The 27,353-nt window shown below is 41.4% G+C and overlaps 1 protein-coding gene, 4 non-coding genes and 3 pseudogenes across 6 annotated transcripts; all 8 read left to right on the forward strand.

Moving 5' to 3' along the window:
- The first annotated feature begins 1,962 nt into the window (after positions 1 to 1,962).
- On the forward strand, positions 1,963 to 2,078 carry LOC111741505 (annotated as a pseudogene).
- A 5,150-nt stretch (positions 2,079 to 7,228) lies between these two features.
- Positions 7,229 to 7,347, forward strand: LOC111741660 (annotated as a pseudogene).
- Positions 7,348 to 13,725: 6,378 nt separating this feature from the next.
- On the forward strand, positions 13,726 to 14,096 carry LOC105292529 (annotated as a pseudogene).
- A 9,399-nt stretch (positions 14,097 to 23,495) lies between these two features.
- Positions 23,496 to 27,316, forward strand: LOC105292536 (60S ribosomal protein L17). 2 transcript variants are annotated; one of them, XM_023531213.1, is made up of 7 exons: positions 23,496 to 23,559; positions 24,337 to 24,389; positions 24,476 to 24,516; positions 25,030 to 25,164; positions 25,399 to 25,497; positions 26,095 to 26,286; positions 27,140 to 27,316. In XM_023531213.1, exons 2-7 carry the CDS (start codon positions 24,350 to 24,352, stop codon positions 27,185 to 27,187), a joined length of 555 nt encoding a protein of 184 aa, XP_023386981.1. In that variant the 5' UTR covers positions 23,496 to 23,559; positions 24,337 to 24,349; the 3' UTR covers positions 27,188 to 27,316. The 2 variants fall into 2 exon arrangements, with proteins under 2 accessions (XP_023386981.1, XP_011359084.1); XM_011360782.2 differs by lacking the exon at positions 23,496 to 23,559 and adding an exon at positions 23,593 to 23,803.
- On the forward strand, positions 24,191 to 24,256 carry LOC111741775. Its single transcript, XR_002781087.1, has one exon. It is a non-coding gene; the product is annotated as a small nucleolar RNA SNORD58 (small nucleolar RNA).
- Positions 24,592 to 24,652, forward strand: LOC111741797. The gene has a single exon (XR_002781090.1). It is a non-coding gene; the product is annotated as a small nucleolar RNA SNORD58 (small nucleolar RNA).
- Positions 25,242 to 25,306, forward strand: LOC111741753. The gene has a single exon (XR_002781073.1). It is a non-coding gene; the product is annotated as a small nucleolar RNA SNORD58 (small nucleolar RNA).
- LOC111741764 lies at positions 26,334 to 26,397 on the forward strand. The gene has a single exon (XR_002781083.1). It is a non-coding gene; the product is annotated as a small nucleolar RNA SNORD58 (small nucleolar RNA).
- Positions 27,317 to 27,353: the final 37 nt, after the last annotated feature.

The raw sequence follows: 27,353 nt of genomic DNA on the forward strand, positions 1-27,353 counted from the left end.
TTCCAACATCTCTCCATCCTCACTCTCAGCTGATGACCCAACTTCCCATTTTACTGAGAAAATAATATCAGTCAGAAGAGAACATCTACAGGCCCCTGACGTCATACTCATCAAGCCATTTGCATCTGTACCCATGTCCTCGGCCCCCTTCCCATCACTGAGGATGAACGGTCCATGCTTCTAAGTACCACCCGCACAGGTTGACACACCAAATTCCATCCCCTCTCACTTACACACAGACATCACTCCAACAATTTCTCCCTCTCTACTGGATCATTTCCATCAGCATACAAACTCCAGTTATGGTTTCTCCATCAAAAAAAAAAAAAAAAAATTCCAGGAGAGAGGGGGAAGATGGCGGACTAGGTAAAAGCAGGGTTCATCCCTTCCCAGAACCGCACTGAAATTACAACCAAACTATAAAATAAACAATGCGGAGAATCCCCTGAAGTCCAGCTGATCATAACACCTACATTTGATAATATAAATGATCCACATTGAAGCCGGTAGGAGGGGCAAAGTCCCAAATCGGGCTGGACCCGCACCCACAGATGGTGGAGGATCACCGGGAGGGAGAACGAGGCTGCAGAGGCTCTCCTGAAGGAGATGGGGATCCTGGTCACAACTGCAGGCTCTCCAGCCCAGGGTCCCAGCCCAGGGAAGAGGAGATTCCAGTAACTCTGTAGAAACTACAGAGGATTCCGGCCGTCTGGGTGAGACAGAAGGCGACTGAGCCCCTAGACGTCCCTTTGAAGGACCCGCACAAAGGTTTTCTGACCTGCGGACACTCACTCACCCAGGACATCGGGGGTGGGTCTGAGGCTCACGTGGGATTCATTCTGAAAAAGTCTCCATTATCTGGAGTCAGAAAGAGGACTGGAAAGGCAGCCACCATTGTTCCTTAGTCTGGCCCCCCTGCAGATCACGCCACAGAGCCATTAGGAGATGCTGGTCTGAGGGGAATCAGCCCGTCCCACCTAACCTGCAGACTGCCGGGAGCAGTTGTGTATGGTTGGCTGCCAAGCCCTGAGCTGAGTGATTCAGACCGAAGTAGTCACAGCGGGGCAGCCATTGTTAAGAGCAGCATTTCTAATCCCAGCAACTGCGGCCAGCGCTGTGAGCCCCATTTCAGAGATAAGGTCAGGCAGATCGCTGCTGCCAGCACGAACTCGGGCAGGAATCGGGGACTTGTGGGCCAGTCCCAGACAGCAGTTGGTCTTGCTGTGATCTGGGTCATCTGCGGGCACTTACAACAGGTACCAAATTTCCAGCACGACTGAGGCTGTTTTGATCTGACTGCCACTGTCTCTCTGACTCACTCAACCTAAAGATTGCCCGGGGCACTGTTATTGGCTTGCTGCCAAGCGCAGGTCCGAGTGATTCAGGACCAAGTGTTCGCAGCGGGGCGGCCATCGTTGTGAGTGGCCTTTCCAATAGCAGCAAAAGCAGCCAGCCCTGTAAGCTACATTTCAATTCCCAGTGGTCGACCAGTGCTATGAGCCGCATTTCAACAGAAAACATGGCAGAGTGAAAGACATCCCCAGATCTCTCCCCTTGAAACACAATAAGCTGAACATCTAAAATTCAACAAAAAACACCCAAACTGCACACCAGCACGTCTGAGCGTGGGATCTGCACATGAGAGCTACCACAGGTATTTTAAGGCATTATATAAACCAGGGATCAACAGGCTTAGACACCACCTACTGGAAACCAAAGGAAAAGAACCTTCTTTGCAACAGACTACAGACAGACCTTTATAAAATAAACCTTCTTTCTGGAAAACAGCATAATACACTTCCATTAATGCCCAGGTGGAGAAATAGTCCGTTAAACACCATGAACAGGACATGGTTGCATAGCATAGCAGTTAGCATGTCTGCTTTACACACAGAAGGTCCTGGGTTGGCGCCCCAGTGGAGCTACGGTCCATGGTCTACGGTCCATGGTCTATAGTCCATGGTCTACGGCCATGCCACCCTGAACAAGCTTGATCCCATCTGATCTCAGGAGCTAAGGGTCGGGCCTGGTTAGTACTTGGATGGGAGACCACCTAAGAAGATCAGGTGCAGTAGGCATAAATGATAAAAAATAAAATAAAAAATAAAAAACACCATGAATCGCCAAGGTGACAAAGCATCTCAGAAAGAAAGAGAAAAATCTCCAGAAAATAAGCTTACAGACATAAAAAAAAAAAATCCATCAACCCCATTTCCTTCTTCAAACTCAGTTTATTTCTCTGCTGCCCTTCACAGTAAAATTCCTCCAAAGAGTTCTCTGTGCTGCCTGATTCCAATCCCTCTCTTCCCATTTCCTCTGGAGCACCACACCTTACCACAACCTTTCTCATCGAAGGCACCATTGGCCTCCACACAGCAGGTCAATCTTCAGCCCTCCTCTTACCCTGTCACAGCTACTTCTTCCTCTTTGTACATTCATTTGGTTTTCCTCCTCGCTCACTGGTCTCTCCTCCTCAGTCTCTTTTGCTGAATAACTTCTTATTGATGGAGTGCCCCAGGGTTCATCTATGGCCTTTTTCCCCTTTGTTTCTCTAAAATCACTTTCTTGATAATCTCATTTACTCTTATGCTTTCAAAGTCATCTGTATGTGTTTCTCAAATATACTTCAACCTCGTCCCTGAACTCCAGACTTGTTTATCACCTTAGATCTCTAAAAGGAATCTCAATCGTACCATGTTCAAAACTGAATTGCTGATCTTCCCCCCAAATTTACTCTGGCCTCTGTCTTCCCAGTCTCAATAAATGGCAAAGTAATCCTTCCAGCCACTCAGGCCAAAAACTAGAATCAGCTTTGACTTCTTCCTTTTTTTCCTTATCCCATTTCCAGTATCTAACAATTCCTGTGGTTTCACCTTCTAGATTCATCCAGAATCTGACCACCGCATATCACCTCCATTACTCTCACCCTGGTCCAAGCCACCACCATCTTTCACCTGAAATAAATACCCCAAATAACCTCCAATGACACTCCAACTCATTCATGGTAAAGATTAGTCTTTATAGTAATGTACCAGGCTCTGCAAGACCTTCCCTTTACCTCTCTGCATTAATTCGTGAGGCTTCCCTGATCACCCAATTGAAAATTGCAACCCTTCCCACCCCTGCCAGCTCTTCCTATCTCCCTCCCCTGCTTTATTTTTCTCTGTAATACTTACCGACATCTGACCTATCATAAACTTTAACTACCTATTTGTTTACCATCTGCCTTTCCCCAATAGAATAAAAGAGACTTTTGTGTATTTAGATCATTGCTGTATTCCCAGTACCAGGACTTAATAAATACTTGTTGAATAAAGGCATGAATAAACTCTGAAACTAAACTTTTTCAGAGCCAGACAAAGAATGAAAGAGTCAAAATTCTTTCTACAAAGTCAGAATAACACTGATAGCAAATCTGACAAAGATTGAAATGCAAAAAAAAAGAAAAGAAAGAAAGCAATAAACATCTCGTTTCAAGTATTTTAAGTAAAATATTAGCAAATAAAACTCAACAGTGCATTAAAAAAGACAATAGATAATGACCAAACAAGGTACATTCAACTTAGAAATATAAGCATGGTTTAAGACAATGAAATTTATAAGCCGCCATATTTATACATCAAAGGCAGACAAAAAACAAATTATTTCAATAAGTGTTTGAAAAAATTAGAAAAATCATGGGAAAATCTTATTTCATACTTCAAAGTTCAGCTTAAAATTTTGTTCCTTTCTAAGGACTTTCGTATCTCCCATCTCATCTCGTCTCACTCTCACCCCTGAATTCATTGCTCTGCCTCTGATCTCTCCCTGCACTTAGATTCTACCACTTGTTCCATATATAATTATTCCTGTGTCTGCCTTTGGCTAAGATGGGAGTTTCTTGATGGTGGGAACTAAATTTTATATACCTAGTTATCTATTTGAAACACAATAGTATACAATAAATGTTTACAGAATGAATGAAGGAATAATAGTGACTTCCTCTATTTAAAATCAGAACAAGGGACTAGGGGGTGGGTTGAGTGAGGAGTTATTATTAGATAAGTACAGAGTTTCAGTTGGAGAAGATGAAAAAGTTCTGGAGATGGATGGTGGTGATGGTCGCCCAACAATGTGAATGCACTTAATGTCACTACGCACTTTAAAAATTGTTAAAATGGTCCAATTTTCTGTTATGTATATTTTATCACTGACATAACTAAACTATAACTAACTATAACTATCAACTATAACTAAACTAACAAGTAAATTGTCTTTTATTCTCACCTATAAAATGAAGTGCCACACCCTATGAACCTTTGATTCTACTTCAAGATCCATACCTTAAGAATATTCTCACAAGGAAGGAAGCAAGTCCATGGAATTTCACTGCAGCCTTATTTGCAATAGCAAGTGGGAGAAGAGACAACCTAAATGTCCTGTTAGGAAAATGGATGAATAAATTGTACCATTTTATACTATGGAACACTATATAATGTTGACAGTGAATCAATGAGAACTTCATTGATCAACACAGATCAATTTCCAAACCACAGTGTTATGATGCCATTCAATAAATGGTATGATGCCATTCAATAAATCTTAAAAACAAACAAACAAACAAAAACTTCGCATACTATTTATGGCCATATTAACATATATAGTAAAGTATGAAAATATGCAATTTCAGGTCAGTGGTTAACCTGAAGGGAAGGAGCAAGAAGAGATGAGAATATTGGTCTTTAATATTTTATTTCCTATAAAAGGAAAGAGTTCTGAAATACATACAGCAAATTATCATACATCTGTTAAATAAAGTGAATGAGATATATAAAGGTCAATTATATTTCTTGTATTTTTATGTATTATTGAAATATTTCATAAACTAAAACCTAAAAATTAAATTAAGTTGATAAACTAAAGGTCAGATTCCTTTGTGACACATATTTTGACTAACCTAATTCTCAGGATGTAACTGCAAACCAAGGCATTTGCCGACTTACTGAAGCATGCATCAGTGCAAGAAGGTTTGAATGTGAGGAAATAATTGCAGTAGGATGATTTGGGCACATGTACCCATGCATGTGTGGGGCGCGCGCTCGCGCGCACACACACACACACACACACACACACACACAACTAGCTAAACAAAAACTCCAGTGTCCACAGTAGGACAGCAATAGAATAGAGGTAAATTACCCTTCTATTTTATTAAGAAAACCACCAATTAGATCATTGCTTGAAAGTAAACAGTTCCACTAATGACAGCCTTTGCAAGTCAGCCAGTTATCCATGGGGTGGTAACATTGCAGGTAGGGGAGTAGTGGAGAATGCCGATTTCCTGTTGTCTGGCCTTAGATGGCCTCCAGGGAGAGCCAGGACAGGCATTGTGAAGCTTACCAAGGAGGGTGAGCCCAGAAGGGAGCCAGCTGCCACCTGCCTAAGAGTTCAGCAACTCAGCGCTTGGAATCCTTAAAAAGCTTCTAGTCTAACTGCTCTTCTACAGTACCCACGTCAAACCTCTGCTTAAACACTTCCATAGTTGGGCCCCACTGATTTTGAGGCAGCCAGTTCCGTGGCTATACCATTTGGGTTGTTGGAAAATTCTTATATATTTTTAAGAGAAATAAACAGAACTAAAGCAGGAGGCATAATAGAATAATCAGTAAAATGTATATAGGGCGTGGACATGTGAGTGTGTAGGTATGTGTGTGTTTGTGAGAGAGAGAGATCATACACCAAAAATATAATATATTAACATTCTGAGGATTAAGATTGTTGGTGATTTTTATTTTCTTCTTATTGTCTGTCTGTATTTCCTAAAGTGAACAAGTTTTACTTTCGTAAAGTAAGAAGAGATAATATTACATATATTTTAAGCTTAATAGGAAGATAAAGTTCTTGCTCACAGTGGTGAAATAAGCCCTTTCCTATCTTGCGCCCATTGATTCCAGTTCTGTTGGGTCTATTCTGAAATGCTCGGTGGGTCCAGACTGAACCAGCCAAAGAAAGGCCAGGTCAGAGCTCTTCGTGTGGCCGGTTCACCCTGGAGGAATGTCAGCCCATGTGAGAAGAGTGAAGTTTTTCGGTAGCTACAGTAACTTTAATCATGTCAACATTTCGGATCTGTGAATCGGGAAAACCCAGTTTTCTTTTAGAAAAGGGAGCTGTACTCAGCCCTCATATCGCAACGAGCGCCTTCCAGAAACATAACAATTTTGAAGCCAGTACAGCTAAAGACAGGTTAGTGGAGGAACGTTTCGATCTGAGCACTCCTGGAGAAGAAAATAATAATGTCTGGCATTTGTACAGTATGTTGACAGAAAAAGTTCATAGGCATCATCTTAATTGACTCTTAGCTCAGCAGACCCTCTCCCCACACCACCCCAAACAAAACATACCATGTATCAAAAATACCGTGTGTCTATACATGTGTTCATTTTTCTGGGAAGAAGAGCACAGGGGGTTTGTTGACCCCTAAATGGTTCAGGACCACTGGGATGATGGGTGCAGACCACAACACGTTTTTCAGAGAACTGACTGCCTTCAAGTCCTCATCTGTTCCCAGCAGTCTGATTTCTGTCACCTCTTCCAGTTCCTGCTACCCGTCTCTTAGCACACTATCAGGACCCTTGGGCGCTAGGACTTATTTCCAGGGTCTAGAGATGGCCGGACCTTCACCGTCGCCCACCAGACTCACAGTGGAGCAATGAGGGTGTCTGCCTGCCTGGTGACAGGATTTACAGCTAACAAAACCCTCCACTAGGCAAGAGGATTGTAAGGCCTGTCTGGCTACAATTTATTCTCTTCAGTCACTTTGAATACAGCCAAGTGCCAAGAGAAATTTGAATATGAATGCTATTGCCTCTGAAATAAGCTTGGAAAAATATACAGGCTCTCTTCAACAAAGAGCAAGCCTGGCTGAATGCGAAGAAGCATGTTTGGTGTGGGATAAAGACCCACAGGCAGACACTGTCCAATTGAGTGGAGTCTCAGAAAACCAGAAGGAGATTAACTTTTTATTGGACAGAGGGCTCGAGCTTGCAGGAGAGGCAGTAACTTTACACAGAAAGGTTGAATGAAAGCAGTGTGTGACCTGGAGGGATGAGGACCATGTCAGAAAAAATTTATCGAGCTTACCTAAAAGATGCATTGGGGAAGTTACAGGCCTTAGTAGGGAAAAGGCTGCTTCAAGAACACATGTGTAAAGACATTTGTTGCATCATGGTTTTCAAGAGCAACAGATTGAGTCTACGGCCATGCCACCCTGAACGTGCCCAATCTTGTCTGATTTCGGAAGCTAAGCAGCTTCGGGCCTGGTTAGTACTTGGATGGGATTCCACCTAGGAAGACCAGGTGTTGTCTTCCTAGGCATTTAAAATTAATTAATTAATTGATTAATTGATCAATTAATATTGAATATGAATGCTATTCAAGGCTTGCTCTTTGTTGAAGAGAGCCTGTATATTTTTCCAAGCTTATTTCAGAGGCAATAGCATTCATATTCAATATTAATCACATTCATATTAATTGATTAATTAATTAATTAATTTAAAAAAAACAAATATTAAAAAAAAGAGAGCAACAGATTGAAGACAACCTACGTGAGCATCACTAAGAGATTGCTTCAATGCACCGTGGACTACTACGTGGCAATTAAAAAGAATGTGAGCCGATATAGAAAAACTCTAATTTTTCTTAAGTGGAAAAAAGCAATGTCTAGAGTGTGAAGTGTGTGGAATGTGTCACTTTTTATGGGAACACGCTTAGGTAGTCACATAGTATCTCTGAAAGAATTCCCAAGAAACAGGTTAAGATTGGGAGGCAGACTCGCCTTTCACTATATGCCTTTCTAGACCTTTCCAATTGTTTACTACGTGCCTGTATTCCTGTTTGAATAAATAAATAAATAAATAAATAAACAAATAAGCAAATAAATAAGCAAATAAATAAATAAATAACATTAGGAAAGAGGGGAGGGGAGAAGCCACTCTGCCATTCTCCTCCCTCCAAGGTCAGCTCTGCCTTCCCTTCCCAGGTGTAATGGTTAGTTTTATGTATCAACTTGGATAGGTCAAGGTACCCAGATACTTGGTCAAACATTATTCTAGATAATTCTTTGAAGATTAACAGGTAAACCAGTAGACTTTGAGTAAAGCAGATTACCTTCTATAATGTGAGTGGGCCTTATCCAATCAGGTGAAAGCTTAAGAGAAATAAAGGCTGAAATCCTTTGAGGAGAGTCAGTTCTACCAGTAGACTGCCTTTGGACTCAACCTGCAACTTTTTTTTGAGAGTCCAGCCTGCCAGCTACTCTGCAGATTTTGGACTTAGCAATCTCCCCAATTGTGTGAGTCAATTCTCTCTCTCTCTCTCTCTCTCTCTCTCTAACATACACACACACACACTCTAACATACACACACACACACACACACACACACACACATACACTCATATACATGTACTCGTATATATGTATTCATATATGTGTACTCATATATATATATATGCATGCACACACACACACAAATATATAGAGAGAGAAAGGGGGAGTCAAGAAATAATCAAGAGTCAAGAAAGAATCCTACTTTAATTTCTAGCATTTGGTCCCTACAACTACATATATACATGTAATTTCCCTGGAAAACCCTGACTTGCAGATCGGAGGGAGCCTCTGAGTCCAGACTTGTGCAAAGGCAGTGGGGAGGGGACTTTTGCTCCCTGGTAGAAAAGAGCAGGCAATGGCCACTGACCTCACCCTGGGGGCAGAGCTTGGAGGAAGGCAAGTCTGTCCACCTGTGGGGCAAGCCCTGCCTATCCTCCCATGGACACTTGAGATGTGCATTAACTGATCAGTTCCTTTGTGTCCTTCTGGCCCTTCCTCGCCATCTGGCTTTCTTTTCTTTTCCCTCTCCCACTCTTCAAGTCTTTTCTCTTCCATGTCTTCTTTGTGAATGAGATTTCACCAACAAGGCAAAAGTAAAGATGTTGCCAGGCTGCTCTTTTCTCTCAGGCTATGATCCTATTTGCATTAGTTCAATTACCAGTCATGGCATCCGGGGCCAGCAAATTCTGTTGAGTAGAAAGGACAATCGGCTAGTTACTTCGTCGCAAAGAACCAAGTAATAAGTTTGAACATTTTCTCCCAGCTTTCATTGTTTAACCAAAAAAGACGAGGCAATTCAAGTCAAGATGATTGAAAATGACATGTATAGATATCCTCTTTTTTCCTCCCTTTCTAACTCATGGCACACTGAATAATTCATTCCGCCTGTGTTATTCATTCTTCATTCTACCATGAAAGGGGGCATAAAATGATCTCAAACCTCAGGTCCTTGCAATGGGTGGTCCCTTTAAAACAAGTCTCCTTCCATGGACCCCAGCTTCAATTAAGCAGTCAATCCACAAATACAGACTAAACCAGTTATGATCAAGACATGACACGAGACTTTGAAAGGTTTCAAAGGAGCAGAAAAAGAGCTTATGCACAAGAAGAGTAGATAAAGCACACACATAAATAGATCATACATTAGCAAAACAGTATAAGGCTAAGTAAGTGACAAATCACAGTCGAGCAGCCACGGTGGGCTGGACTATCTCCAAAGGCTCTGGTCTGGGCATCAGTAGTGGACAGGAGTCAAGAAATAATCCTGCTTTCACTTCCTTTATATCATTTAATGCCAACAGCTACCCAGCAGGGTAAGTAGTTCAGGCAGGCCTTGCCACTGTCCAGGTGGGTTTGGTTTGAGTCAACGTCATTTCATTACAACATGGATATGCTTGCTGACTGTTTATATCAATTAGCCTATGGTAAAATTGGTCTCACTATATATTGTTTCGCTTAAAGTCACAGCACCTATCAACGACATGAAGGTTGATACTGTATTTCCTGACACACATCAGGAACATATATTCAAAGAGGCCATGTGCTTTGACCAATGCTACCCAGCACATCAATTCCAGAATCGGGACTGGAGCCAGATTTCCCAATGCCCTCATTGGTGCTTTGTTCGCTAAATGAGAAAAATGGACAAGGCTTTCCTGGAAAGGGCATTGACAGGCTCAAAGGCCCAGAGGCACAAGGAGAAAGTAAATAAGCGAGGCTAATGGGTACAGTGGGGGAAAAGCCAAAAAAATGGAGGCCCACTCCCAACCCCCACAGTACACACACGCACACACAGAGTTATCCTCAAGTTACACTTCTGCTTAAGAGAATATGAGCAACAAGTAAGGCGTTAATCATGCATCAGCCGAACTAGGATTCTAAAGGACAGTTTTGACCTCTAGGCCCTTGCCCCCACCCCCAGAGGAATTCAGCCCCAAATTCGTTCAGCAGGATTAATATGATGATATAAAAACCGTTATTTGGATCTGTCTGACTTTATGTCAGAAACTCATAGAGGAAGTAATAGAATTTATTTCTTCAGCAAAAACAATAAATAAATGAAAGCAGCTTTATTATCTATAATAGTTATGCAAAGTTACTTTGTACAAAGTTTGGTACAAAGTTACACACATTGTACCAAAACTGATAAAGTTTGGCACAATTTTAGGTACACACAAAAGAATTATCAGTGAGACAAGGCGTTTGTTCTAGGGGCAGGAAATAGTGAGGTGAGGTGGTCGCTTCAGCTCATTGGTCTGAAGCTTCCAGATGGACAAGGCTCTGGCATCACATGACTGGCTTGGATCCACTATCACTGGGAGCTGTTGCAAGCAGGAAAGAACAGAGTGTGACCTGCCAAGAGAAACTGGACAGTGGCCTCCATTTTCTCTTCCCTGGTTGGTCAGTCTCCTTATCTGCATAGTTGGGATAATAAAACTCTAAGAAAAAGCCCTCAGAAGGTACTTCACATGGGAACAAGTGCTGCCATCCTCTTGACCTTTACTCCCTGGAAAGACTGCCAGTGGGGAAGAGAAGGGCATTCTCAGGGCCTCTCCAGCAGAGCTTCAGATCCGGATAGATTTATAAACCAGGTGAAGTTCAAGGATATTTTCTCTGCTGGGTTCTTCAATGACCACACTTAATATCCTCTAAGAGATACAGACTCTTTACTTCGGAGATCTGAAATCTTACCCAGCAGACCCCCATCTAATGGTGGGGTCCCCTCCAGTTTCCTGGGCTGGGTTCCTTCTGCCATGGTTGCTGGTTGAACCTAGGTAATGAAGGGAACTGGCCACTTCGGGAGGCAGCCGCTCATTCTATTCAGGTCATTGTAAATACTAGAAGTCCTTTATTTGAAATTAAACCTATCCGAATAATTCCTAGTATTGATTTTATTTCTATCTACACCTTCATTCATGTGGTGACCCAAGGTCCAGAAGACTGTCAATAGGAGTCCTACGTCTGAGTCTTCTCTGATCCAGGCTGAACACCCCCACTTTACCTTAGTGTAACACAATGCCTATGAGCTTCAACTCCAAGAGGCCATGCTTGGAATTTCTTCTCTACCACTTTCTACCTAAGTGCCCTTGGACAAGTTACTTAATATGCTCATCTTCCTTTTCCTCACCTGTATAATGAGAAAAGAAATGCCCACGTCAGAGATGCTGGGTCATACTCTAAGATGGCCCCTTATGACACGCACCTGTGGTCTCATGCCCTTGTGTAACCTTTTCCCCTTGAGTATGACCTGTAATATGCTTCCAACCCAGAAAATATAGCAAAGGTGACAGGATACCACTTAGTGATTATGTCACGAAAGATGCTAACTTTCATCCTGCTGGTAGACGCTATACTTGCTGGCTTTGATGAAGTAAGCAACCATGTTGATGAGGCCTATCTGGCAAGTGACTGAGGGCAGCCTTTGGCTAACAATTAACTTGGAACTGATGATGGCCTCTGGCTGACAGCTAGCGATAAACTGAGGCAATCAGTCTAGCATTTAGCAAAGACCTGAATCTTGCCAGCAAACATGTATTGAAAGCAGATCCTTTCCCAGCAGAGCTTTCGGATGAGAACCCAGCCTTTGATTTCAGTCTTGCAGAGAATTCAATCTTGCCTGGATTCCTAACACACAGAAACTGAAAGATAATGCATGCATGTTGTTTTAAGCCATCACCAGGTAATATTGTTATGTGGCATTTTTCATTTTACTGCTTTTCATATGGCATTTCACCAGCCCCAAAACCTCCATCTACTCGTCTACCCACTTCAGAACTGTTCTACTTTGTCATTCATTAATCTTCAAAACATATTTGTGACCTGGAATCCCTTTATGTTAAAGAATTGCCTTTCCAGGAACATATGAGATCTTGCTCCCCAGCATATGTCATCAATTTGGCTCAAATAAACTCTTACAAAAATAAAAAAATAAAAATAAATTAAAAAAAAAAAAGACTTGCTTTTCCAAATCTTTAGTGAAATGTAGCTAAAAATAGTTGGGAAGGGCCATTAAGAAAAATGTATTATATTCATATGAGCATGCTGCCATCCTGGGAGGCAAACACAGCGCTCTGAAGGAAGGACCACAGGTTTGTTTTGGATGGGTATAAGGTGGTTTGGCTCATGGAGTGATACCTGAGAAGGTTAGATCAGGAAAAGGTCTGTCTTGGAAGGCTTCAGAAAGGAATGGAATCTAAACAGGTGGCAGAAGGCAAAAGACTAGAGAAAAGAAAACCAACTTAGACCAGGGAAGCAGCATCAGGGTTTTAATATCCCAAGCTCTAGCCCCTGGAGGGCTCAATAAATGGTGCCGATCATCCTCATTTCCAGAAATAACAACTCCCCTTCTGTGCTAAGCCTGGTTAGACCACACCTGTAACTAACACAGCCTCGTTGGACCACAGCCTGTATCTCATTCTATTTCACTTAATTAGGTCTGAGCTTAAGAACCTTAGAGGCAGGGACCACATCATTTTCATCTTTGACTCTCCATCTAGCACTTTACTCACACATTGTAGATGTGAATTAAATTTTAGTAAAGAAATCTAAGTGACTAGTCTTTGGAGAACTATGATGGCAAGAAGAGGACAAAGGGGCCAGTAAAAAAAAAAAAAAAAAGAGCTGAGGAAAGAGAAAGAGAAGTCGAGCGTGTCTAAATGCAGAGAGGTAGCCCCATAGATCTTGAACATGCAAGCCCCGTGGAGGAGCGAGCCCTGGGCAGGGTGGGGAAGGTACAAAGGGGCTCTCAAGTGAGGAGGCCAGGCACAGGGTCTCTTGGACGTCTCATGAAGTAGGAGGCAAAGCCTTCCTCCAGGAGTGAGACAGGGCCTGGGGACTTGGGGAAAGACAAGGTCTAGCTGCAATGACAATGGCTTTCACATCTTCCAAGACGAGAGCACTGTGGAGGCTCTCTTCACTGGTACTTGTCAGATCTTAAGTCCAAAAAAATCTGGCCACTCAAGAAATCACCTCACCCTGAGGGTAAGTGGGAATGAAAACGCATTCAATATCTGGGGAGCAACAACTGTGAATCCCTTCCCCTAAAGAAATAAATAATCCTTTCCATAGTTATACTTTGCATAAAGAAGGATATTTAAGAAGTAAAAAAAAAAAAAATGGTGATTATCTGTGGGTTGAGAGGTGGGGAGGGTGAGACAGATGGGGAAAGGGATAGGAGTGAGACTTGTTATTAGATGGCTTTTTATATTGTTTTGCTTTTTGAACCAGATGAATATATTCCCCGTTTTTACATTTTAAATGATAAACGTAAAGAAGACAAAAAACTGTTTGAAAAATGGGTCTAGAGAATTCCATCTGGGCAAAAGGTAAAGAAGTTCGCGCTGGTAGCGCTCTCGTAAACATGGTGCACGTCCCTAAAACCTGCGGACTTTCTGTAAGAAGTGTGGCAAGCACCAAGCCCACAAAGTGACACAGTACAAGAAGGGCAAAGACCCTCTGTATGCGCAGAGAAAGTGGCATTATGACAGGAAGCAGAGTGGTTCTGGTGGGCAGACTAAGCCGATTTTCTGCAAAAAGGCTAAAACTACAAAGAAGATCCTCCTGAGGTTTGAATGCGTTGAGCCCAGCTGCAGATCTAAGAGAATGCTGGCTATTGAGAGATGCAAGCATTTTGAACCGGGAGGAGATAAGAGAAAGGGCCAAGTGATCCAATTCTAAGCTTCATATTTTGTTTTATTATGAAGACAATAAAATCTCGAGGATATGTTCACTTCATGTCGATCTTTTAGGAGAGAAATAAACTAGTGTCACTAATAAAATTCCCTTTTTGGGGAAATTTAGGCTTGGGAAAAAAAAAGTAAAGAAGTGCTCTTCTGAAACAGAGTGAGGAGCAAAAGTTGTAGCCTTTATCTAGTAGCCCTTACAAAAGGCCTCAGCCACTGGGAAGGCCGCAAGGCAAGACGTGTTAGGCTAATATTTTTCATTAGAGCAACAGGGTAAGTTGAAGATCACTACACAGAAAGCAACAGAAGAATGTTCTTTTACCTACGTGATGAGAGGGTTGGGGTCGGAGACCTTGTCAAACAAATAAACAAACAGACAAAAAATTTAACTTTCACAGCTGAAAATCTTTTTTTAAAGAAAGGGTTTATTAGGCCCCTGCTAGGAAAAAAAAGAAGAAGAAGAAGAAGAAGAAGACCAGTCTTGGGACATGGAGTCTAAAACTTCAGCAGCATGGCTAAGTAGGCAAGATAATATGTCCAACTTCTAGGAGTTTTGGAAGTGTTTTTGTACACCCAGAAGGGGGAGAAAGATGTAAGCCCTTCTGAAAGGATTTACATTAGCTATCGACAAAGGGGACAGAAATAGGTGAAGCCAGGCGTTCCGAGATAGGCACAGCACAGACTGCAGCAGCAGAGTCCAGAAAGCTCATGTGTAAATTACAAGTGGAGCCTCCTGGGGTTTGATGGCGCCTGGCTATTCTCTCTTTTGGATAATCACAGAAATAGCCATCTGGAAATTAATCCTAAATTCCAACAGATACACAGGAATGTGAGCAGTCTTTTGTCAGAGCTGGTCCACAGCTATTATTAACAGACTAGCTGTTCTCTTTCTCTCACTCTCTGGCCACTGTAATTTTAATTTAGAACATCTCAGAACTTTCATTTCCTCTTTTTCATCCAGATCTTTCTAAGAAAGCATCGCTGCTGAACGCCTGTATGATTTTAATTATGCTCAGATGGACCTTTTTTTTGCTCAGGGCATTGACCCATGTTGCTAGGAAGACTTATTTCTAGGACATCATGCATGTCCCATGGAGGAGGGAAATCCAAGGATTAAATCAAGTGAAGAGATGTCTTAGGCCAATTGTGGGCAACAAGAGGGAGAGACAGACAGACAGAGAGTTATCAGCTAACACAGACAAGGATTTAAAAAAAAAATTTCCTCGAAGAGTATACTCTTCTTCTGGAAAGATACAGGGGGTTAGTTCATCTGTCGAGTAAGCATTATGTTAACTGGGGCTTGACTTACGGATTTACATAATTTAGAACATTTCAGATTTTTTTTCTTGTCAACTTCATCAAACTCTTCCAGCTCTAATGCTCTCATGGTCTTTGAATGAGAGTTTTACTTTGTTTGGTGTTATAGGCTGGGTACTGTTTCTGCCCTCTATGCAGCCATGTGTCCCGGGGGCTGAGCCTTCATCATTCTGTCTCCTCCCTCTTACCAATCCCCATCCTCATCCCTCATCCCACCCCATCTTCATAAAGCTTAAAAGTCAGCTCAGTCTGCAGGAAATATTTAATTCCTTAGATCGAAGTCATATTTACATGTCAAGGTAAGCAGCTCGCTACACACACCCTTTGCCCACAAAAATGTCAAAAAGCTTTACCTGATGCTAAACTGGTGCCATCTAGTGGCCCACGATGTCACAACAGGAACAACGAGACACGTGGCCTTCAAAAGTTTTTGTGAACAACGTTAGGGTTTCTTTCCAGGCTAGCCCTTGGCAAAATTGTGAAATCCAAGGCAGTTAAGAGAGCCAGCAAGGGCCATGGCGGCACCCAGAGATGGGCAACAACAGAAAGACATTTCCACATCCAGGACTGATGGGACAAGCACATCCTGTAACAGAGTCCAGAGAGACCTGAGCTTGGGAGGAGGGGCAATCTGGCAAGGGCTGTTGTCAGATTGAATGACACGGCCATGCCAGAACTCAGTGCCAAGGCAGCAAGGGAGCAGGGAAGAAATAGCCCAACCTCTCCCCTGACCTCCCAGTGCCTGCGCATGCTCACTGTTGGCCCCATCCAACCAGAAGTCAGCCAGCAGGGAGGCCCAGCCTCACTGGCACAGAGCAGACACCGGAGCACAGTTCTGGGGGAGACACCCGGAGGGTAACCAGTGCAGAACATCACGGAGGAAATACCTGCTTTGGGGAAAGAATCAGATTAGATGATGTCCATGAATAAATTCTAAGGAGAAGGAAGAATAAAGGAGGAATGAGCCAATCTTTACCAAATAGCTATTTTGCGCTATTGACCGTGTCTTTTAACGTTCTCTTGTAATTTTCCCAGCAACCTAGTACAATTTGTATTGTTGTCTTCCTTTAAAATTAAGGAGCAAAACCAAATAACTTGCATTGAGACACCCAGCTAGGAAGTAGTGAAATTCTGCCCCCAGTTACTGGATGCCAATGTCCCTCTCTACGTGATCCCTCCACCCAAGTGCCAGCTCTGGAAGGTACTGGAAAGATGAAACAGGCAGCAGGAAGGAGCAGAACAGAAAGACAGAGAGGGCAGTAGCACCCCGTCCTGAAAGGCAAAGAAAGAGATTGTCCCATGAGTAAGGGATTACATTTTCCTTATTGTTGTGAAGAGAATTCCCCTTTCCTGGCAAAGAAGGCCAATTTCTAAGTGAAGCTCAAACAGCATTGTATGGGAGGCTCAGACTGAGGAGCACCAAGTAAATCTTTGCCAAGGGATTAAGACTTTCCTCCTCTGGTGCTGAATATGATAGGAAGGGGATGGGGGATGGATGATAATGCTGAAAGACAGAACATTGAATATTCACTCATCTGAAAATCACCAAGACATTTCTTTCTGAGATGATCAGTCTAATCCATATTGTCCAACTGATTAAACAGCCAGGCAAACAAACCTTTTCCTAAAAGATTTATAGCCTCAACTAAAACAGTTTGGATAAACTGTCAAGCTCCTGCTGGGCCCACTTGACATCTGTCTTTGTCAGGTCAACTAGGAGAATGGCTACTACTTTGAAAGACTAAGGATCTGCTGTTTTCTGCTGCTCCTTGGAGATCTACATAGTAAATGAAGTTCCAGCAAGTCACCATTAAGGAGAATCCAACAGAAAGTCTCAGGAAAGCTGTGTTTCAGTCATATTCGAGGAGCCCAAAGGCATTTGCTATTCCATTCCCACCTTTCTTGCCCTTGCTAAACTCTTATTACCTCTTGCCTGAGTATCTACTACAGTTTTTCTGGAGCTCTGCTACAATCCAATCCCAGGTTCCTGGCCTCACCAATCAACCCAGCACCTCACAGCCAGAATAACCCTCCTCTAGTTTCCTTTCATTAGGCCCATCTTGATGAGTGCAGGCAGCAGTGGACCGAGAAAGTGGGATTGTGGCCCGGGCCCTGAAGAGCATTGCAAAAGCCAGAGTGAAGCTTCAGAGCCACTTAAGAGACAGACTGCCCTAAGGTAGGGTGAGGAAGAGAGGCTACCCATAATAAGCCTTGGGTCACCAGGAAACAGGAAGGTCACTGGTAAGCCTTCAGGAAGGTGCAGAACTGGTGGTGAGAATGGCGGGAAAGAACGCAGGCATTGAGAGCAAATCTAGGTTCAAATCCTAGCCCAGGCCCTTTAAACCTTGATTTTCTTATCTGTAAAATGAAACAATAATACCCACTGTGGTGGACCCTGAGATCTGCCTCCCAGATTCCTCTCCAGGAATGAAGAGCTTAATCTCCAACTGTTAGGAGTGCTGTTGGCCCTCAGCTGGGCCCTCAGCTGTCAGTCTTTGAGGACTGGCGGAAGAAAACTGCCTCACTGAGGACACTTCCTCCCTGGGGCAAGGGACTCACTGAGGACACTTCCTCCCTGGGGCAAGGGCAACCTCTATGCAGAAAAGATTAGGTTAGTTTTGTCTTTTACATAAATAAAATCTTATAAATACAATCACACTCTTATGTGTGACTGCTTTAACTCCACCCTATGCTTGTGAGCACTAAGTGACTTATTTTAGTAACTATTGGGCCATTCACTGTTATAACTTTAAAAGTATTTTCTACATCCTAAAACAAGGTCTTCCACTAAGATGGGGGTACTAATGTGCTGGCTGCTTGGCTATCACCCATGGGAGCATAGGTTATCACCCATGGGAACATAACATTCTAACAAAAAGCTTTCTGCTTCTGTACCCCCGCTTGCACAACCGACCTGTGCGCTGACAGTTAGTAAATAGAAGAAAAACAGACTTTTGTGTTCAGACAGAATGAGGAATGGGGTTTAGGGCTTAAAAACCCTGTACCTCTACATTTCAGGGCTGCTTAATTTGGGGTCTGTGTACCCCTGGCAGATCCAGCTGGCTGAATAAAGAGTGTTCTTCCTTTAACTCACTGGTTTCTGGTGGTCTGTGTGTCTATCGGGGGCTGGCGGCCACAACACTAATTACTGGAAAAGTACCAAAAATATCAATAACTTTGCAACAGAATTTAGATGTGATAAATTGCTATGAAAAGTTTTTTTTTTCATTCATGACATGCCATCTTATTAATTTAGGATATCCTTTTCTGAAACATAGGTAATGACTTTTTACTTAAAAAAGTACTATATAGCACTTTCCAGAGTACCAGGCACCATTCTAAGTGCCGTATAAATCACTTAGACCCTATGTGGTAGGTTCTGTTACCATCATCCCTATTTTACAGATAAGGAAAGATAAAGACAGGAAACTAGGATGTAGGTAACTTAAGGAATTATCTTCAGTTCAGACAGCTAGTGAATGGCAGTGCTTGAAAAGGAAGAGATGGGAGTTGAAACTAGGAAGTCTGGTTTCCGTGTCTGTATTCTTAAGTACGATGCTATAAAATATTAGAGATTAAGAGAGGAGGTATCTGAGAAATGCAAAGGAAAGGGCTTGCAGAAATGACCAACTCAGCTGATTATAGATTAACCACACCCTATAGATCTTTAAATGGCCTTCTGGAAACTCTTGTCACACCTACAAGACAAACGATCTGTAAATAGATAGGACTAGTGGTTAGGAATTCCTTCCCTCTTGAAGCCCCACTTGAAACTCCCCTTCTCCATCCTGAGTCAAGAGGTGCACTAGAACCTCAGACAAAGAAATCACGCGCCCCTTGCACGGACACTGCAGAAGTACATACATAAGCTGTAAGAAATCTAGCCAAGGAGAGCTCGTGTTTTTGTGCTGTGTAAAGCCTCATGTGCTCCGCTGGCAATAAATTCTCCTTCCTCTAACAAAGCTGTCTGAGCATCCAATTTCCTCCATTGGGTGTCGCTTCCTGCAACAAGATAATGCTAAAAAAATAATAATAATAAGTAGAATGTTATATTGGTGTATTTAGGTGTATTAAAAATATATTCCCTTTTACTTTAGATTTGTTGCTATGGGAAATTAGTTTTGCATTATGCAATGCCTTTAGAGATTTATCTGTTGTAAAAAATTCTACTGCCTCCTGTTGTCAGTTTCTCTGCATATAGGATCTACTCACTTCCATTCCCACCATCAGTGCCACATCCTCTCCTGATTTTATTGTTACCCACTCTTTAGTTTGACTCTAGAACCCAGCCAGGGTTCTCTGACTCTGGGACCCACATAAGAGGGTACATGCTCACTGAGATGCTCAGTTAATAGCCTATCTCCAAAAGCCCTCTTCTGGTTTAAAAGAATGTAAACTGTAAGGACATCTACATCCTCGAGTTTTTAGGATCCTCAAAATTTTCTCAATGAGAAAACCAGTGTGAACTGCTTAAAATGCTCCACTAAGGTACTAACCCAGGACTTTCTGCGTGCAAAACAGACATGCTAACTGCTACGCTATGGAACCACGTCCAGTAAGTGCTGTTTAATGGCAAGCATGTTTCTTCCAATTACCTTCACATCACCATATCTACCAAACTACCTGTATCCACTCCAGTCTCCAGGTCCTCCCTTGTTACCACGGATGACGTGTTCCAGCCTTACTCTAAGGACAACCCCCTCACTTATGCCCTGGATCCATCTCCTCTCTCATTTTCAAGGACTCAGCTTTCGGTGATACCTTCTTTCTTGCAGAGTCAATTTATCCCTCTCAACTAGAGGACTAAACAGTTGTGCAAATATTCTCTAGTATGTCCCATCTTTAAAAAGTTATCCATTATTCACATATGATAAAGATGGAATTTAAAATCTATAGGGAAAAACAAAGATTATTGAACAAACTGTTGTAACATTTGGGTAGCCTTGAGAAAAAAATAAAGTCAGATCCATATTTCAGGCTTTACAATAAATGGATAGCATATTTAAACATGAAAAATAAAACCATAAAGTATCCCCCAAAATGGAAGAATTTAAATAAATTATCATAATGGAGAAGCCCTTTCTAACACAAAATCATAAAAGAAAAAAAGAGTGAGAAATTAACACAGAAATAAAACATTTTGGGCAAAGCAAAAAGCACCCTGCTATTACTCAAATGGCCTTATTCTGCTCAGAACACTGGTATTCTCTGAGGTTGGCAGGAAAGATACTCTCTGGCCCAACTCCAAACCCTACTGCTTCTCAAAAACACTTGCCCAACTGCTTATGAATGAAATTCTTCCTATGGCAATTCATGCTTCTCCTTTCAATCCAATTCAAAATCCCTCTGGGAGGTGTCATTTATAAAGCTGGTTTTCCTTTGTTATACTAAGAGGCAGGAGAAGACTCTTAGTGCTATAGGCTCAATGAAGAGATACTGGCAATACAATCAGGTAAGAGAAGTCCAGAAAGGGTTGGCCAGGTTACAAAGCTCCCAAAGTCTACAGCTTACAATCATGAAACCCTGTGACTTTTACTAAAATCTCTTCAATGCATTCTCTACTCTCCATTCTCTGCCAAAAAAAACTGAACTGAATCAAATCAGTTCAGGCCACCACCATCTTATGCCAGCCTCTGGTCTCGCCCCTGTGACACCCCAAATGTCTCCCTGCAGAGTGATCCCTTTAAAAGTGAATCTGAGCAAGTCACCTCACCCATCCCTGAAGGGTTTAAATGCTTTCAAAAGTCCCTCATTGACTTTCAGATAAATTTAAAACTTCTTGGCAAACAAATAGAATCCTTTAAGGTCAGGCTCACCTCTTCCTCTCATCTCTCCCCAATCAAACCCTAAAGTAACCTGAACATCTGCAGTTCCCATAACAATGATCATTTCTCTCTTATTTCTGTGGCCAGGTAACTCCTGGTTATTCATGGTGCAGCTGCCATGTCATCTACTCAGGGAAGGCTTTTCCACACTAAGTGCTATTAATAAAGTCCTCAGTGCTCACCCTACTTTAGCAGTTTCACACCATGTTCTAAATGACCATTCCCCTGATAGTTCTCTAGTCTTCTATTCTTATTCTCGCCCCAAGACTTGAGGTTAGGAATTCTTCTAGTACATTTCAGTTCAGCACCTAGCACAATGGCAGGCATGTAATAAGTGTTCAATAAATATTTGTTGAATGGATGAAGGAATAAATAAATTGATTGTTAAGGATTAAACCTATTTGTAGTTCCCCATTGTTTTAATAATTAAGATTTTTGCATAATAAATATAATACAATTAAAAATTTTATATTTACAAACAACAAATTGAAGGAAATATTTGTATATATCAAATACGATTTAAAGAGTTCATTTAAATTCTATAGGAACATTGCTGAGGCTCTAAAAGATAAACCATTCCCATCAAAAGGAAATAATCCTGAAAGGCTTGAATCCTTTTAGTCTAATCTAATGCTAGCTGACACAGAATCTAATGCAGTATCATATCTATCTTTTAACCATAGGTTCGATCTCTTCCTGAAATCAAAGATAATATGCCTGAAGTGTATAGGGGAAGGAGAAAGAAAGGATTAGGGATAAGAAAAGCACAGGCCAGATCACAGAGGGCTCTTAAGTCATCCTCAGGAATTTGGAACAGGAATCACAGGGAGGGAGAAAAAATGAAACTCGAAAAATGACATCATCATTTGGCAGCTATTTTAGAAAAAATGATTCTGTCAAGAATATGGAGGATATATTAGAGTATGGAAAAAATAAAGGCAAGCAGACCACTTAGAATACTCTAGCAGTAATCCAGATTTTAAATACTTACGTGTGCCAAGACAAGAAAAGGATAAATTGTCTTTGAGTTTTCTAGTTTAAGAACTTAGGAGTACAGAGAAGCTACTGGCCAAGGCAGGAGAGGTAGGATTGCCTAGTGATGACTTGGTTACTGGAGTTTGCCTTTGCTTCCAGATGTCACTTTTGAGCTGTGGGACTTTGGGAGAAGTTCCTTAATTTCTCTATGCCTCAACTTCATAATTTATAGAGTGGAAATAATAGTAATATCTCTCTCTACAGTTGTCCCAAGGATTAGTTAAGTAAATGCGCGTACAAGCACTGAAATAGTGCCTGGAACTTTGTAAGCTTTCTAAAGCATTGGATGTTATTATTATTATTACTATATAACAGAAAAGAAGAAACTGGAGAAGGAGATGAATTCTGTTTAAGAACATTTTCGGTTTCAAATATTTGTCTTGGAGACCTCCAAGAAAGATGTCCCAGGAGCTGTTTGATACCTGGGCCAGCTCAGGAGAGAGATGTGGAGAAGAGATATCGATTTGGGAGTTCTCAGCCAGTGGTCAGTGTCCCCTGCTACTCTAGAGGTCCAGTGGTGAGTGAGTGGCGGTTGAAGACATGAGGGATGGGAATTACTGAGGAAATACCACAGAATCTATTGTTTGGCAATGGGAGTGGAGTCCTGCAGAGGACCTGGGACTGAAGTCTCTAGAATTGAGGTAAAAAAAGTCAAGTGTATAGAGTGTTGTCCAGAGTCCATTCACTTGGAGCTTGAATCTGCCTAGAGTGATGGTGCCGTGAAATAGAAAACCTAAAGCTAAGTGCTAAACCACCAATGACTTAAACAATGAAAAGGGAGAAAATACCTAAGGGTTTTTCTCCACCTAATGAAGAACAAGAAGTGACAGTGGAGAACCAGATTCCATTCTTGAACCAGACCCTTCAGTTAGCACATTCTTTACACAGTTTCCAGTACAATTGATTGGGTAATATTCTCATTCTGAGAATTTTCTGATTACCTTCTTAATTGTCTATTTACATCTTTTTAATTGCCTATTTACAAACCACTTTCGGAGATACAGGGATACTCAAGCTTAACGAATATTGACAAATAAATATCTTGTGTATATCTAATAATATGTGATCCTGTCCTAGAACTACCAACTTGTTTTTAATTGACTGATATTTAAAATTCCTAAATTTATTTCCGGATACAAAAAAAGGAGAATTTTGAGACAGTCCCTAAGAATACAATTCGTTTTCAGACTTTCTAAAATACATTCCACACTCCCTTTCTCCTCCGCCCTTCTTTCTTCAAATCTCGTTTCTTCAGCTGAAAATATCGCGAGAGATCGAGTTCTCATGAATTCTCCCAGAAATCCCCGCTCTTCCTCTTCCCCTAAGCGGCCTCAGGTGAGTGACTGTTTTTGGTGTCTCTCTACGAGTGTGGAATCCTCTGGTTATCGTCGCCATCCTGGCCTCGGGGGCACCGATTTCAGGGTCTTCGGGAGGAGAACTCTTGCCGTTACTGATTCCTCGCTGAAGGCAGTGTCCTTCTATGCAAGGGGACGTTAGGAGCACCCGATTTGGCGCCCTGGGGCCTTGCAGCCTTTGCCGCCCGAAGAGGGGCGCGATGAGCGGGAATGGGGGCTTCAGGGGAAGAGGCAGCCAGTGGTCAGTGTCCCCTGCTACTCTAGAGGTCCAGTGGTGAGTGGTGGCCAAACACGCGATGCGTTTGTGGCCTCAAGGAAAGTTTTGGGGGAGTAACGTTGGGTCGAGGCATTATTCATTGAAGATGAATGTTTCAAACTTGCTAGCGTTTAACGGTTAAAGCCCTAAAGTGTGTGAAGTTGTGTGAGTAAAGGGGTTTCTATAGACAGAAAAAGTGGGTCATGTCATTTTACGCCTGAAGGATTCAGAGTAGCATTAAAACAGGCTCATGGCTTCCAAAAAGCTGATGAGATTCGTGGCACCACTCTGGTGTCTGCACTGCTGTAGTCGCTGGTAGATGCAAAGAGAAAGCAGTGGATGGGGAAAAGAATAGCTGCGATGATGGCATTTCTTAGGACACCTTTGGATCAGTCATGAAAACAACTACTGTCTGAGCAGCTGTTGATAGCAATTAATACAGATTTAGACCGTATAAGTTAACTGTAAGTATGTATTGACAGAATGCCTGCCCCTTTCCAGGTGACCTCCGAAAATGGTTCGCTACTCACTTGACCCAGAAAACCCCACTAAATGTAAGTGAACAAGAGATACATATTCTTTGGGCATAGGAGAAAAATAAGATAACTCAAAATTAATCAACACGTCCTCTATTTTTTAGCATGCAAATCAAGAGGTTCAAATCTTCGTGTTCACTTTAAGGTATGTGAATTGTAGTTACGCTTTTAGAGTCATTTTGCATATTCCTTTTTTTTTTTTAAATCATTTTAAAGGTAGCTACATTGATGTGTTTCATAGGACACTTTTGGAGTTACTGTGAAAATTAATTCTGACCAGCCACCTTCTAGATATTAATCAGTATAAAATGAGTGTTTTGATTTAGGATATGTGGAATTGGATAAAAAACTACTAAAGAACTAGAGAACCTAGTGTACAGATCAAGCTGTAGGACAGGTAATTGTAGTTATAAGGTGATGGAATTAAAACATTACAGTGAATGAACAGGTTTAGAATTAATTGTTTCTATTTTCAAACCAAACCTCCCTGGCTCTTAATCACAGATTTTTTTTTTCTCACTATTATACCTCATCTCCAAAGAATGGAAAGGTTTTAGCTGTTGATATAGATATTGACATTTTGAGAATTTAATGTTCGCTTTTAAAAATTGTGACCCTTTAACATAGTTAACTCCCAGTTTATATTATTTATACTTAGAATACTCGTGAAACTGCCCAGGCCATCAAGGGTATGCATATTCGAAAAGCCACCAAGTATCTGAAGGATGTCACTTTACAGAAGCAATGTGTACCATTCCGTCGTTACAATGGTGGAGTTGGTAGGTGTGCCCAGGTGAGAATTAATAGTTGCTATTTGAAAAAAATTGTAAAGGAAAGTGGATGGGCTAAAATTGGCTAAGATGTTTCTGGTTGCTGTGATGACAATCTTAGGACACCTTTGGATTAACCATGAAAAAAATGATGTTCTGAGCAACCTCGATGTTGAGTAAAATAAATTCATCTTGATTATAACATTTGATTTAAATCAGGGAAAATGACTAATAGCTTCTCTTTTGTTTTCTTTCAGGCCAAACAGTGGGGCTGGACACAGGGTCGATGGCCTAAAAAGAGTGCTGAATTCTTGCTGCACATGCTTAAAAATGCAGAGAGTAATGCTGAACTTAAGGTACCCAAAGCATGAACATCTTTTTATATCTACATCTTGGATAGTTCAATTAATGTTGCTGTTGTCCAAATTTATACAAACAATAAAACTATTGCAAAGTATAGTTACCCAAATGATTGCCCTTGTAAGGGTTAATGTAGTTTGTTGCTTACATGATAAATTTTACTTAGAAGTTAAATCGTTGATGTAGTCAACAAAACACAGGTATATATGTTTGGGGGATTATCCATTGCCCTTTCACATTTGGAAAGCTTGCCCAGAACTAAAATTAATGTAGATCTATGACCCTTCTTGCTGCGAAGTCATGCCGACAAATTTTGTTTTATTGTCATTTATTGTCAGTAAATATTGACACTAGTAGATTCTGGAACTTCACTCCTCGTAATGACCTTTAATGTGCACTTGGCACCGAGTTTTGGTAATTATTTATATTTAAGAAAGGACATTTAGAATAAAGGTGAAAACAACTGCTTCAACAAATGCTATTCTTAAGGATTGTTTTCCACAAATGATTTTATTAAGGCAGGGACTTAATTTTCTAGTAATGGTGTTAAAATAAAGATGTTACCTGATAATATTACCCTCCCTTCTTCCCAGGGTTTAGATGTAGATTCTCTGGTCATTGAGCATATCCAGGTGAACAAAGCTCCCAAGATGCGCCGCAGAACTTACAGAGCTCATGGGCGGATTAACCCCTACATGAGCTCTCCTTGCCACATTGAGATGATCCTTACTGAAAAAGAACAGATTGTTCCTAAACCAGAAGAAGAGGTTGCACAGAAGAAAAAGGTAGATTACTTAGTCTTTGCCTGGTTTCATCGGTATAAGATTTGTGGTTGCCGTGATGACTAACTTAGGACACCTTTGGAACAACCGTGAAAGGAAACTATTCTGAGCAACCAGCAATCTCATATTCTGGCTTTCATGGGTCTCATTTGTTTCCTGACTAATAATGAATAGTAACTTTGTACATCAGAACTTTGATTTTCTATGATGGCCCCACCTAGATATCTATAACCACTTTCACATGCAGTGTGTCCAAAAACGCCCCCTCAAATCTAATAAGCCTATTTTCAGTAAATAATCATATTCATTTTTTTCGTTATTAAGATGTAATCGTCAATACATCACTAAGTTTAAGGTGTACAGCATGATGGTTTAATTCGCATATATTGTGGTATGATTACTACAATAGGTTCTCATATAGTTTTTTTAAAAAGAAAAAGTTCTCTATGAGAACTCTTACGATTTACTCTTAACCTTCCTGCGCAGTGTTAGCTATATATATACTCATGTTCGCATTCAGTTCTTGAAGCCAGGAAGCTGAGAGTAATTCTAGTCTCCCTTCACACCTGATGGATTTCACTTATGTTGATATTGTCACTTAAATATCCTCAGTCCTTGCTGCCACGTAATTCTTACCAGCTTGTCTGCCTGCCTCCAGGTTTCATCTTAAACTCTCTTCCCCTGCTTCCTCTTAATTTCCTCCCATCTGTCCCTCCCTCCATACCACATCTCAGTGTCAAAGGACTATCCTTTTATGTTGAAGTTTCTGATTCTTATATTGAACTACCTTATTCCTTGAAGATGTAGTTTGGGTTTCTTCAGGAAACGTAATACTTTTATTTTTTTCTTTCACCAGATATCCCAGAAGAAACTGAAGAAACAAAAACTTATGGCCCGGGAGTAAATTTAGCATCAAATAAATGCTAGTAAAAGTAAAAGCAGAATGTCGATTGTCTTTATTAGTAAATATACTTCAGGTCTCCGTGCAAGATGGATAAAACGTGTTTTCTTCTGATTAGAAATAGAAACATTCTGCTTGCCTTGTGTCATTAATTTTGGTTTGTAAACTT

The sequence above is a fragment of the Pteropus vampyrus genome, unplaced genomic scaffold (assembly GCF_000151845.1).
Source record: "Pteropus vampyrus isolate Shadow unplaced genomic scaffold, Pvam_2.0 Scaffold3, whole genome shotgun sequence".
NCBI classification, from domain to species: Eukaryota; Metazoa; Chordata; class Mammalia; order Chiroptera; family Pteropodidae; genus Pteropus; species Pteropus vampyrus.